This window comes from Dromiciops gliroides, chromosome 2 (genome assembly GCF_019393635.1).
Source record: "Dromiciops gliroides isolate mDroGli1 chromosome 2, mDroGli1.pri, whole genome shotgun sequence".
Taxonomy (NCBI): domain Eukaryota; kingdom Metazoa; phylum Chordata; class Mammalia; order Microbiotheria; family Microbiotheriidae; genus Dromiciops; species Dromiciops gliroides.
In genome coordinates, this window is record NC_057862.1 from 78,366,200 (window position 1) to 78,381,149 (window position 14,950).

Below are 14,950 nucleotides of genomic sequence, written 5' to 3' on the forward strand. Positions count from 1 at the left end.
TAGAATACAAGATCCTTGAGGGCAGGGCTTGTTTCACTCCCTCACCCCCAGGGCAATGAGGGTTAAGTGACTTGCCCAGGGTCACACAGCTAGTAAGTGTCAAGTGTCTGAGGCCAGATTCGAACTCAGGTTTTCCTGAATCCAGGGCTGGTGCTTTATCCACTGCGCCACCTAGCTGCCCCCTGTTTCACTTTTAAAAATGTATACCTAGCACCTACCATAGTGCCTGGTACATAGTAGGTGCTTAATAAATGTGGTGTTTTTTTAGGGATTGATTAAGGTGACTATCCGGATGGTTAAGAGTCTTGAGTTCATGCCATATGAGGAATGGTTGAAAGAACTGGGGATGCCTATCTTGGAGAGAAGATTAAGGGGTACATGATGTCTGATTTCCAAAATCTGAAAGACTATCATGTGGAAGAGGGATCAGGTTTATGCTTTATCCTCAAGGACAGACTTAGGAGCAATGGGTGGAAATTTCAGAGAGACAAATTTCAGCTCACTAAGAAGAAAGACTTTTAACAAGAGCTTTACAAAAGGAAAAAAAAGGGGGGGGGAACTGTCTCAGGAGTCTCTCATCAAAGACTTGAAGAACACTTGTTGGCAGAGCCATAAATAGCAATTTTGTCACACGGGGCAATCACTGTCCGAGAAAAGCAGCACCAGCTGGGTCAAGGGTCACAGAATATACCTTCAAAACAACTTTGTGATTCCTGAAGGGACAATACCACAAGAAGTAACTGGGACAAATTTAGTTGAGTGGCAGAAGGAATTAGTTATGATACCAATCAACATTCACCTGTGCCAAGGACTGTGTTCACAAACACAAATATGAGATGGTCCTTGCCTTCAAGAAGCTTTCATTCTACAGGAAGAATACAACATGTTCACAGACACAACAAATATATAATATATGCAAAGTAAATTCAAAGTGATTATTTTTTTGAACAGGAGGACGTTATCAACTAGGAGGATTTTAAAAGGCTTCTTGAAGGAGATGGCCCTTGAACTGAGCCTTGAAGGGAGCTGCAAAAGGCTGAAATGAGAAGTATTCCTAATATGGAGGACAGCCTGTGTGCCAATGCATATGGGAGAGAGATGTAATGTCATGTATTGGGAATAGGCACATAGATTCGTTTGGCTGGATTAAAGAGTGTGGGAGGGGGAATAAGGTGTAATCAATCCTGAAAGACATGCTGGGTGGTCACAGGCTAGTTATGTCTCTGCTTATTGGGGATATTATAAAATAGATTCTTAATTGAGTACATGTTGGACTAGATAATCTCTGAGTTCACCTTGATTTCTGAGGTCCAGTGATTCTATTTGGTAAATCTTGATTGAAATCCTTGTTCCTGCCCTTGGACTTTTATTAGATGGAGGACTTAACTACTACTACAGGGACATTGTCTTGAATCCCAAAGCACAGGTTCCTAGATGCTGCCATACCTGAGCAACCTCATGCCAGCTGTGGCACCGAGATAAACGGGGGTCTGTTGGTGCAGCTCCTTGGGAATCACTTGTTGAGCTCTGTCCATGCATTTGTTTAGGTAATAGCCTACTTCTTCCACATTCTGGGAATACCCTGAGATGCCAGGACCTGGAGATATCAAGTACACCATAAATGAAGGATTCTAATGCCACTGAATACATTTAAAAGGTTCATAGACTGCATTGTGAGACACCACAGGATAAAGCTGGGCTTGTACCAGTGCTTACATCCCATACCTACCCCAAGATATCTCAGAAGGTTAGTTTTTGTTTGCAAAATTCTGGTTCCCTATGCCTACTTTTCGAAGTCAGGACTTGAACCCAGATCTTTAGATGAACTCTACAACACCATGCTACCTCTCCAGAAACATTTGTTCTCCAGATTTGGATGAAATTGCTCTTAACCCCTCCCCCGACCTCTTTGTAGAAGTGGAACATCTAGGTGTTGGAATATTTTCAGATTGTTTTTAATGTTTTGACTGGTTTTGCTGATTGTTTTATCTATTCTTTCTCTTTTAAAATTATTCATTATTATAAAGCATGGTCCTTTGGGAGGGGCAAAGGGAGAAGAGGTACAGGGAAAAATTTACACGATATAAAAACAATAGGTACCAATATAATTTTATTAAAAAGAAACAATTTAGAGGACTAGAACATGGATAAATGGCCTCAAAATTTCAGAGTCCCAATGTGCTCTAAATCCCTCTTGAAGGAAGTAGCATTTGAGATAAAACTTGAAGGGAGCTAAAGGTTCCAAGAGGCATAAATGAGGAGAAACATTCCAGGCATGAGAGAAAGCCTGTGCCAAGGCATACCAGTGGGAAATGGAATGCTCATAAATATAAAAATATTATTATAAATCATGATCATAAATATAAACGTAGGTGGGTGTGAGAGGTCTTGTCTTTGCTGTACCATATAGGCTGCCCAGACTGAGCATCCCAAAAGGAATAATGTAGCCCAAGCCTCTCCTTGTGCAGAAGAAGAAACTGAGACCCAGGGAACTGAACTTGTCCAGAATCACCCTTAAGTTAACTGCAAAAACAGGGCTAGAACCCAGATCTTGAAGCTTCCAGTGCCTTTTTCCTACGCCAGGATATAGAAACTCAATACTGCCTTAAATTTTTAGAAATCACCCTTTACAAATTTAGCAACCTTAAGGTGGCAAAGTCTTAACCAATCAGCACCACCCCAAAAAAGTGCTCAGTCAGCAGATTTTCCTTTTGTTTAATTTTTTAAATTACAATAAACAACCATCAGCAAAACAAGTTAATATACATTATAAAAGAAATAAAATCTTACATTAGAGTCCTTCGCATTTAAAAAAGCAGAAGCAAATGAATTAATGGGCATGACTCACAAATTGTGTTGGTTCTTTGCCCTTTCCAAGCCTGTATGAAATTCTGCCACCTTTGAGTTTGATTTCCTTCATACATATATGCATGTAGATATGCATGTAGATAGATACATACCTCAGGCAGGTGGGGCTTGTTAGTGTTGGCAGGCAACCCGCCTAAGGGAAGGAAATCCTGATTTTAAACCTCTGCTGCCTTGAGGCTATACCCATATATGGGAAAGGCTTCAGGAGTTAACCCTGAGGAAAAATCAGGAGTCGGAGTCCCTTAGGCAGTTGGATGTTGGACATCACATCCCTCTGGCAACTGCAGTGGCACTGGTGCCAAACTGTATTGGCTCTGCCTCTCCTTTGGATCCACCAATGTCACGGAGAGGGAAAACCTGCTGCATGGGCAACAGCTTGTTTTCCATATTGATCTGCCCAGGCCAGCACCCTGGAGAGGACACTCCAGCTACTCCTCATGGGGTAGATATAACATGGGATGCGGCAGTTACCGGTTATAAGTCACTCAGGAGCTGTGGCTCCCATATCGGACTGCACAGCCACACTGTGGCCTGTGGCTCTTCAAGGCGCTGATCCATGGTCGTCCACGACTGGTGGAGGTCTACCAGTACCAGATACATACCTGCATATATGTATGCACACACATGTGCATGCATATATGCATGCACACATATGTCTTTGTGTATCCATGTGTGTGGACACACATGTGCATGAGGATATTTGGGAGTGTCTATGTGTGTACATGTATGTTATGTATGTGCACACTCATCTACACGTGTGTGCATATATGCATGTATGTATATGTTGATTTATTTTGAGACTGTATCTCCCTATTTTGCCCAGTCTGGAAGAAGCTACTCATAAACTCCATTCCAATTCTGATTAACACAGAATCTTTAGCCTGTTCCATGTTTCCAACCTGGGCTCCTTAGGCAGCCTAGTGGCCTTCCACTCCTAGGGAAAATCCCCATATTAATGGTCTTAGTGCAGATATACAATCTGCTTTAGCTCTTCTGAAGCTCAGATTGCCTTCATTCAAGAGATCCACCAATCTCAGCCTCTCCAGCAATTAATGGTGTGCACCACCATGCCAGCTATATACACATGTATTGATAAAGCTTTCATTGTGTATGTGTACAAATAAATGTGTACAGATAGATGAATAGACAGACAGATGATAGATGAATGGATGGATAAAGGGTTGTAGTTAATGAGGAACCAGTTTTGGTATTGCTGATCTCACTTTGTAGTTCTTCATATAGTTCTTTTCATATTTCCTCATAGGTTTCATGTTTAATATTTTCCTAATATCATAATAATCCATTATATCAATATAGCATAACTTATTCAGTTATTTGCCAACCATTGGACATATAGGCTATTTCTCATGTTTTGCTCTTACAAATGGAGCAATGCATATTTAGGTACATATGGGTACCACAGAGTAGTGGGAAGAGCAATGAATCTGGACTCAGATGACCTGGGTTCAAATCCTAGCTCTGCTTTTTTCTGTCACTTTATACTGGGCAAGTCACTTCATGTTTCTAAGGCCTCAGTTTCCTCATCTGTACAATGAAGGAATTGGACTAGGTAACTTTTAAGATCACTTCCAATTCTAAGTCTGGGGCAAAAAGTACAGTTTTGTGACTCTTATTATATGCTGCCATGTTCCTCTCCAAAATGTTTACAGTAGACTACAGTTCCACCAATAATGTATTAGAAAGCTCAGGTTGGGTCAGTTTCAAAAGGTCATATCACACCAGGATGGGGAAAAAATCTGATGCTATTTTTCAATATTTCTGCAGATTGGGATGCAGTATGTCAGGAAAATTTCTACTGAAATTAACAGTATAAAAATGAATTAACTTTGGCCCACTTATGTATATATTAGTGAGAGACTATGGACAACTTGTCCAAATCGTTTTGGAAGCACACATATTGTGTTTCTTAAGGTCTGGATCCAACTAAAGGACTCTGGCATACTGTTTGGTAAATTCCATTCTACCCCTTTCCTGAGCCTCCGACACCTCTGGACTCTGTTACTTTTACATGTTATCACTTGTTGGGATGAGATAGAGCTCTGTTTCCAAGCTGAAATAGGGGAAATGAACTAAGATTTCTGGTTTCCATTCCAGTAACTTTACTATTTATTACACTCTGATCTTTATAATCACAGGCATGTGATTATAGGCAACTCTAGTTGCCTCCATTCCTTACTCAGGTCTGTGTGGATAACCTCTTCCCTTAACAGTCCCACGTCAGAAGGGGATGTTTAGTAAGGATTGGTTAGTTACAGGGAAAACATTAAACAGACTATATGATTTACAGAGTATAAAGAAGTTACAAATACACACACACACACACACACACACACACACACACACACACACACACACATATATATCCACTAATCCTATCGAGGCTACCCTAAACTGGCCAATGAACTGATTGGAACTGAAATTCTTAAACTAAGCTAGCCCCCACCCTTGCTCCCCAATTTGGATCACTGACTCTGGATGTATGGGGTGTAGCAACAATTTTGTTCCTAGGAGTTACTTCTCCACTTCTGGTGATTTGTTCTTCTTTTTCCAAAGCATATAACCTTTGAGGTTTACCCACTTCTATCTGTCCTAACTCCTGGTATGGCTACAATAAGAGACAGGTCAAGCAGCAGTGAACCACCCCACCTTGGCCCAGCCCCTTTGTACCCCATGGCCCCCTGCTAAACTTCAAGCTACCATTCCAGAGCTGAGGAATGATGGGGAGGGATGATGCAGCTCTAGAATTTACCTCCCCTTTCTCCCTAACATTCTTTTGAAACTGTTTTCTTAAGGGTAACAGATGACCTCAGCTGCTACAACTGATTGCCTTTTCTCTCTCCTCTTTGATCTTTCCATATCTTTTTATACTAAGTGATACAGTAGATAAAACGCTGGAGTGGAGGCAGAAAAGCCTATGCTTAAATCCTACCTCAGACACTAAGTGTGTGACCACCAGCCAAGTCACTTAACCCCTTTCAGCTCTGGGTTTCTCATCTACAAAATGGGGATATTCGTAGCCCCCACCTCAGAGGTTTCCTCTCAGGCTCAAATGAAATGACTTGTCAAGTGCTCTATAAACGTGAGCCATTACTGTGGCTATTAGCCACATCCTCCTCCTGGTGTTCTCTTCTCTTGGCTTCATGACTGCTCTTTCCTGTTTCTCTAGTTTCCTTCCTGATTGTTCCTTCTCAGTCTTCTTTGATAAATTGCTATCCATCTCCTGTCTCCTTAACATGAGTATTCATACAGGGCTCCATCCCGAGCCCCCCTTTCTTTCTATGCTTTCTCCCTAACTGAGTTCACTCATCCCTAAGGGTTCAAGGACCGTGTCTATACCAATAACTGCTGAATCTATATGTCCAATTTGAATCTCTCTACTGAATTCTGGTCCCATATTGCCAAATGTTGCCACCTGAATGTCCCACTGGCATCTCACACTCACCATGACTAAAGTTATCTCCCTTCACAAACTCCCCTCTCCTAATTTTCCCTGTTTCTATTAAGAATACAACCATCTTCCTAGTCATAATAATTATAATAGCTGTATTCATATAGCCTTGAAAGTTTGCAAAGTGCTTTCTTTAAATGGTAAATCTCATTTGATCCTCACAACAACCCTGTGGATTAAGTTCCATTATTATCACCATTTTACTGATGAGGAAACTGAGGCCCAGAAAGTTTTAATACCTTGCCCAGAGTCACAGCATCAGTAAATGTCTGAAGTAGTATTTGAACTCAGATCTTCTCAACTCCAAGGCCAGAACTTTAACTTGGAACCCCCCATCTCCTGGCTTTTTCTTTTCTGTCATGCTCTAGAACCAAAAAGTTTTCAAGAGCTATTGATTCCACTTACCCATCTTTCACACCTATCTTCTTCTTTCCATTTATACCTAACATAGGTCCTTATAACCCTTGTCCGGATTAATAGAATAGCCTCCTAATTGGTCTCCAGTTCCTTCCTGCTTCAATCCATTCTCCACACACAGCTGTCCAAATAATATTCCTAGAACACAGTCAGACCAGGCCACTTCCCTGCTCCAGTGACTCCCTGTTGACTCAGAGATAAAATAGAAACTCCTCTGCTTCTAAGGCCCTTTATAATCTGGCTTCAAGCCTGGTTTCAAATTTTCCAGTCTTATTTCCCATCACTCCCTCCGTGCCCTGTGTTACCGCCAAAATGAACTACTGGCTTTTCTCCAAGCTCAATGGTTCGTGTCCCACCTCCGTACATTTACAGAAGCCTCTCTCCCAGAATGCCCTCCATCCTCATCACTACCACTCAGAATCCCTATCTTCCCTCAAGACTGAGTCTAGCGGCCACCTCCTCCAGAAAGGCTTCTGTTTCCCCCAGTTTTTAGTGATTCCTCCTCCCTTAAACTACCTTGTATTGGCTTGTGTGTTTATATTTTGTGTATGACTAGCTGTTGGGTTTTTATTTTTTGTGGTGGGGAGTGGGGGGAGACATAGAGCAGGAGATCTAAACTGATTTCATCCTTATAGAAACTTCCAAGTGTGAAAACTCCCTTCACTAATATAGATCATCTGTAAGTTACAATCTTAGATCATTGCCTGGAACAATAGATTATAACTTGCCTAAGATCCCTTAGCCAGAATATGTCAAAGATGTCACTTGAATTCCAGTCTTCCTGATTTCAGGGTCAATCCTCCACTGACTGTGCCATACTGCTTCTCGTATATGTCCTATCTCCGCAGTAGAACACAAATTCCCTGAGGTTAGACATTGTTTTATTTCTACTCTTGTATCCCCAGGACCTACCATGGTGCCATACACATATACAGAGACTAAAGTGAATTGTATTCATATTAATTATAAGAGTGCCCACAAGGCAGTATCAACAGATTCCCCCCAAAGTTCACTGGAAGAATCACTTCTTAATGCATGCTATTTGACAGTTAGGATTTCCCATGACCCTCCTGGTACCCTATCCCCTCTCTGCTTCCAGTCTCTCCCACATTTCCATGCCTTACCTTGTACCTTGCACACCTCCACCTGTTGCACCACTCCCGTGTCATTTTCTTTCTCCGCCGGCCAGTTATAGATGTACATGTTGGTATGAGAAGAGCCTGCATCCAGCACGATCCCATACTGAGGACAAAGCAAGCCAAGAACCAATCAGCCACAAACACCCTCCCAGCCAGTTAGCTCACAGCTAAACACGCTGTTCTCAGGTTGTCAAGAGCCTCAGAATAATGTGTATGAACAATAATATTCAAATTAATATTATTATGTATATGAATATGAATTATAATGTGTATGAATACTAATATTGAAAGGGGGCGATAGCATTCCTGCTGCACATGAAAGCCAAGAGCACCCCAGTATCTCTGGTGACTGAATCTTTTTCAGATCAGGTGCTGGCTAGCATGTCAATGTGGGTAATAGGCTAGGGTGGGGGGGGGGGAATGTCCTTTCCTCCAGAGCCTTCTAAAAGTAATAATAAAAATTCAAATGTATTTAGCCCTTTACAATCTGCAGAGCACTTTACTTGCCTTATCTTCTTTGATTCTTTGATTCTGGTGCTATTGCTACTCCCATTTTACAGATGGGGACAATAAGGCTCATAAGGGACAGATGACTTGCAGTGAATCACATTTGTTGTTATTCAGTCATTTCAGTTGGGTCCAACTTTTTGGGACCCCATTTGGAGTTTTCTTGGAAAAGATATGGGAGTGTTTTGCCATGAGCTTCTAGAGCTCATTTTATAGATGAAGAAACTGATGTAAACAAGGTTAAGTAACTTGCCCAGGGTCCCTCAGCTAGTACATGTCTGAAGCTAGATTTGAACTCATGTCTTCCTCAATCCAGACTCTTCATCACCCTATTCGGGGTTTTCTTGGCAAAGATACTGGAGTGATTTGCCATTTCCTTCTCTAGATCATTATCCAGATGAGGAAATTGAGGCAAACAAGGCTAAGTGACTTACTCAGGATCATGCAGCTAGTAAGTATTTGAGGCTAGTTTTGAACACAAGTCTCCCTAACTCCAGGCCTGGTACTCTATTCACTGTACCACCTAGCTGCCTGCTGTTACAAAGCTAGTTGGTATTTGAGGCAGGATTCCAACCCAGGTTTCACTGACTCCAGGTTTAGTATTCTTATCACTGTGCTATCCTTCCGCTTTCAAAGTAAAAAAAAATTAAAACAATTTAATTTTTTTTTAAATTTATTTTATTTATAGTTTTCAGTTCCAATCTCTATCCCTCCTTCCCTCCCTCCCCTCCCCTCTCCCTGAGGTGGCAAACAATCTGATCTGGGTTATACATGTATGATCATGCAAAACATCACCATATTTGTCATTTTTAACGAGCAAATTAAATCATAAAAATGTAAGAAAGTGAAGAATAGCATGCTTCAGTCTGTTCCATCAATATCAGTTCTTTCTTTGGAGGTGGATAGTATGTTTCATCAACAGTCCTTTGGGATTGCCTTGGATCATTGTATTGCTGAGAATAGTCATGACATTCACAGCTCTTCATCAAACAATATTGCCGTCTCTGTGCACATTCTTCTTTTAGTTCTGCTCACTTCTCAATACACCATTTCATACATCTTTTTCCAAGCTTTTCTAAAGTCATCCTGCTTGTCATTTTTTTTATTCAGTGTGAGATGTTGGTCTATACCTAGTTTCTGCCATACTGTTTTCCAGTTTTCCCAGCAGATTTTATTAAATAATGAGTTTTTGTTCCAAAAGCTTGGATCTTTGGGTTTGGGTTTATCATAATTTGTTTTATATAGGTTGTTTTGTTTTGAGAGAGAATAAAAGGGGGGAGGAGAGGGAGGGAAGAGAGAGTGAGAGAGAGAGAGAGAGAGAGGGAGAGAGAGAGAGAGAGAGAGAGAGAGAGAGAGGGAGAGAGAGAGACTCACCTGATTTTGAATTTACTAGGAATGTGAAAGTTTATTCAATAGATACAAAAGATATTTTTAAATGATTTTCAATTTCATTATTATGTTTCAAGGATCAGCATTGAGACTCTAGAGGCTCCCTCAGTGCAGATCACAGCCCCTTTATATCTTAGCAGATGGATTTTACAAATTATTGTGGTTGAAGAAATGTGTTACTGGTAAGCAACTGTCTGGTACATTGTCTCCAGACTGAACTATGCTAGCTTTCAGAAAACACACATACTAGCTGTCACCAGGCCTATTTCTTTTTTCTAGCACTCTGATAGGCCCTGGCAATTCCTTGACAGAACTTTGTAGATCCCACAGGAAACTCCACAACAGGATGAAACATTAGACCAAGATTTTGGTGGCAGCAATTCCGTATTCCATTTTTCATAAGCAATTCTCTGAGATTAAACATAGCAGAATCATTGCTATCTGCACTAGCAGAGGTAATTTCTCACTGGAAGTTCCTAACATCAATAAAATCACTGGTTTGATCCAAAAAAAAAATCCACATTCTGGACACTTAAAAGTAAGGGGAAAGAAAAAGGTTAAATTGGAAAAGGGAGAGAGGATATATATATATATATATATATATATATATATATATATATATATATATATATATGTATGTATAGAGGGACCAATGGGAAAGGGAAAGAAAGGACAGGCAAAGGAGAGGAAGAGAAGACAGACAGAGGGACAATGATAAAGAAGCAAAAGCAATATAGACAAGAGAGGAGAGAGAGAGAGAGAGAGAGAGAGAGAGAGAGAGAGAGAGAGGATGAGACAGTGTTGCTCCTCAAACCTCACTGTCAGACCTCAGTTATTTCTCAAGCATCCCCTGTGAAAAGGCTGTGTAGAGAGGTGATCTTAGAAAGTCTGAATCTGAGGCACAGTTGTTACTGACCCTGGAGCACAAACTTATCATATACAATGCATACCAAGACCTGGGGCAAATCTCATAAAACCCCGCAAAGGAGCACTCACAGGATAAGGAAAAAACATAGACTAATAAATACAAAATGATCTATCCCCGGGGGCAGCTAGGTGGTGCAGTGGATAAAGCACCAGCCCTGGATTCAGGAGTACCTGAGTTCAAATGTGGCCTCAGACACTTGACACTTACTAGCTGTGTGACCCTGTGCAAGTCACTTAACCCCCATTGCCCCGCCAAAAAATAAAAATAAAAAAAACAAAACAAAACAAACAAAACGATCTATCCCCTTCCCTCTCTGGACACCATGGCTCTTTCTCTAAGTACTAAAAGTCTCTGAAAATACCTTGTTAAGGGGTTAGTTTCCAAATAGCAGCATTAGGAATGAAGTTTCCTGACTCCTTTGTGAATTCTAAATTCTTTCTCCATGTGAGACACTCTCACCTCCACCACCACAGAAAGTAATATTTTAATTCTCAAAAAACCGAGGGAAGCTGAGGCCCTCTAGAAGGTAGTTTGACTCTCTGGTAATCCCAAATTTTTTCACCTTGGGGTAAGGAGGCTATCATTAATAGTACTATTAGGGGGCAGCTAGGTGGCATAGTAGATAAAGCACCGGCCTTGGATTCAGAAGGACCTGATTTCACATCCAACCTCAGACACTTGATATTTACCAGCTGTGTGACCCTGAGCAAGTCACTTAACCCTCTTTTGCTCCTCCCAAATAGTACTATTAATTGAGAGGATTTTATAGATCTCTGGAGAGGAAGAGGCCTCCCAGAAGGAAAGGGAGTTTTCTTTATTGTCTAAGGGCTTGAGTGTGAAACTTTTCTGTGTCCTTTACTGTGTAATTAAAATCTTGCTTTTTTTTTTTTTTGATGCCTTGTGATCCTGGGTGCTTTCAAGGGGAATTGATGGGCATCTGTTGGAAGAGTAGCATACATTGATATTCTCATCAGGTACCACCTAGGTAGAAGGTAATAAGTCAAATAAGTGGCTACTGTTTGGGTACTCCCAGATACCTGTACTCCAAGGTTCCACTTGTGTGAGGAGTAGCCAGAAAGAAGAAACTAAAAGTCCCAAAATGTACCCAGGCCCCCCATGTAAAGAGAAAACCTCTGACATAAGGGTTATAACGAGAAGCAAGTATATGAGATAATGTTGTAAGATAAGATAGTTACTTCCCACCCTCTGGTACACCATCATAATACCACTGGCAGTATTGTTCCCAAAATGGGGTCAAAGAATTTTATATGTAAATCAGTGTCAAAGAGACTTCTCATATCTCCCAATCCAAAAGACCAAGACTTCACATGGCCCTTCATAGTCCAAGTGGACTTTTCTAATGAAGAAAGCATGGCACATTCATACCCCTTACAATAGTTAAGTAAGGAAGAAAGACTTAGGAATGAGAAAGGGTTCACTTCCCTGACTCCTCCCCCATAAGGGACAGATAGATTCAAGACATCAGAGAAGAACAATTTAGGAGAGAGAACCTGAAAAGAACCAGCCCTGTCTCTCTATCTCGAAAGAGAAATCAGAACAAGAAGCCTTGTCAAGAAAGGCCAGAATGAACAGAGGAGGGCCCTTATCAAACAGGAAGGTGAGATTTTAGAGGAACCTAAAGGGAAAGATAGATTTTCCCTTTATTTTGAGCTATAACATCAATCTTCATATTTTAGGCTTATGTGGGAGTTAAGTAGCATAGTAGAAAAAAATACTGAGTAGGGGTAAAGAGGTCTGGGTGCTTCTAGTTCTAGTTTTGTCACTGCATGACTTTGGACAAGTCATTTCACCAAACTAGCTTTCAGTGTCCTTATCTATGAACTAGATATACTCAATAAACATTCATTAAGCACCTAATGTATGCACAGCACAGTGCTGGGGTAGGAAAATATAAGTTTAGATAAGGTCCCTGCCCTTAAGGAGCTTATAGTCTAGTAGGTCTCTAAGGTCCCTCCAACTCCAACATGTTATGGTTCTAAACCTAATGAGGCAGATGATGATAAGGTTAACCTCATGATAACACCCTTACCAATATCTCTAAGTGAAATAATAGGAAAAATAACAGAAGCAACTCCCCTTACTTTCCTTAGATGCATTGTTTTTGTGAGCCCTAAAGTCTCTCTTTAAAGCCCTTGTTCTGTTAATACTCATTCCTGCAGCTCCACCAGAAATTCTAATGGTTTATAAGCAGCCAGTCTTTTTAAATGTTACTTAAGTGATCTGCAAATAAGTCTTTTCTGTCCTCAGGGAACCACTGACCAGGCCTGCTAACTCTCTAGTTTAGAGGGATGGGGAAGAGAATCTTTCTATAAAGCAACTGGGTCGGGTCCCCCTTGAAAACAGGGCTAAGTTTTTCTTTATTTCCAACTAGAAAACTTTGAAATGGAGTTTCTTAAAAAGATATAGGACCGGGGGCAGCGAGGTGGTGCAGTGTATAAAACACTACCTCTGGATTCAACAGGACCTGGGTTCAAATTTGACCTCAGACACTTCACACTTACTAGCTGTGTGACCCTGGGAAAGTCACTTAACCTTCACTGCCCCACTTAAAAAAAAATAGATATAGGACCGTACAAAAGTCTGGATCATGTCTGGATCATGAAATCAGAACTATTCTTTACAAATACTCCATAAAGACATCAAACCACAAAATCCTTTCTCACCCGAGGACAATCCTTTGATCCATTTTTTGAAGTGGAACTCTTGGGAAATTCCATGAACATTTAACACCAGATGCATGTCTCAGAGACTGCCAACAGCGGGACTGTCTTAAGTGAAATGTTCACAGCAGAGTCCTGTTTGTAACACCGATTGGACAAAATAATCCAAAAGGAGAGAGGGTAACAACTCAAATACAGAGAAGTTGAACCCAACAGTTAGCCACTCAGCAAAGGTATTGTGGCTGGAAACTGCATTCCTGGAAGTAGAGGGAGGATTCTTTTCTATTAGCTCTTCTGTGTAGGTCTTTCTAACTATTAAAAAAAAAAAAAAAGGTTTGGCATTCAGGAATGGACAAGGCTAAGAAGATTTTAAAACAGCTCTTTTCCAAATTCAATTGAGATCCAGAAGCTTTGGGGAAAAGATGTGGAAAGAGGAAGTTTCCAGATGGAGCAAAGGAGTGTTAGATATAATAAAAATTATACTATTTCATATTTATATGAGGAGGTTCTCTTTTGATCTTCACAATAACCCTGTAAGGTAATTGCTATTACAATCCCTAGTTTATAGATGAAGAAACTACATGCCTTGCTTAGGGTCCCTAAACTGGTGAAGGTCTGAGGGGGAATTTGAACCACTGCTTTCTCTGGCTCCAAGTCCAGTGCTCTGTCCTCTGTCCTCTAGTGCTTCTCCAACCTAACTAGGATCCAAGAAATGAAGACATGAGTGGCATGTTATAGTGACCTGCTGCATCCATGCTGAGCTTCTCTTCCTGACTGACATCACCAGTTCCATCTGTTCAAAGTCTAAGCTGGTCTCCCTCTTAGCAGCTATAAAAGAATTCAAGGGATACATACTTCTCTCACTCTGGCTTGTGAGAGAGGATGAATCATTCTCAGGGAGAATAGAAGTCAAGAAGAAAAAAAATTCCAAGATGGAAGACAGTGACCCAGAGGAGAAGACAAGAAGTTACACCTTTGGTTCTATAAAATAAATATAAGACTGTTTCACAAAAGGTGTCTCAGACTTAGTGAAAAGAAACTCTCAGCCATGCAAAGGAGGACTCTCTGACAATAGCCAAAATGCTGGTATATTTCGCAGAATAAACAAATAGAAGATGGTGGTTGTGGCACCCCACTGAGGACTCTTGCTTAACAAGGTAAAGACAGGGGGCAGCTAGGTGGTGCAGTGGATAAAGCACTGGTCCTGGAGTCAGGAGGACCTAATTTCAAATCTGGCCTCAGACACTAGACACTTACTAGCTGTGTGACCCTGGGCAAGTCACTTAACCCTCATTGCCCAGCAAAACAAAACAAAACAAAACAAAAAAACCAAGGTAAAGACAGTATCACAAGTCCATGTTTCTGGAGAGTATATCTGAGATGTTACAGAGCTCTAACCAAAGCTCAGACTTATGTACTGCTATCCATTTTTGCTCTTCTGTGTGGGAATGAATGAAAACAGAAAATAATGCATTTCTCAAAAATTTTAAGGTCTAAGAAGGAAACTGAAAACCAGTCATACTTATCTCTTTTTTTTACATTTAATTTTTTT

The 14,950-nt window shown here is 40.8% G+C and overlaps 1 protein-coding gene across 1 annotated transcript in view; it reads right to left on the bottom strand.

Moving 5' to 3' along the window:
* Positions 1 to 14,950, bottom strand: part of ENTPD1 (ectonucleoside triphosphate diphosphohydrolase 1) — a 108,436-nt gene that overhangs the window by 22,250 nt on the left and 71,236 nt on the right. The window contains exons 3-4 of the mRNA XM_043989759.1: positions 7,879 to 7,996; positions 1,447 to 1,597 (exon numbers count right to left, since the gene is read on the bottom strand). Coding sequence (XP_043845694.1) covers positions 1,447 to 1,597; positions 7,879 to 7,996 — 269 coding nt within the window. The remainder of the gene's footprint in view (positions 1 to 1,446; positions 1,598 to 7,878; positions 7,997 to 14,950) is intronic.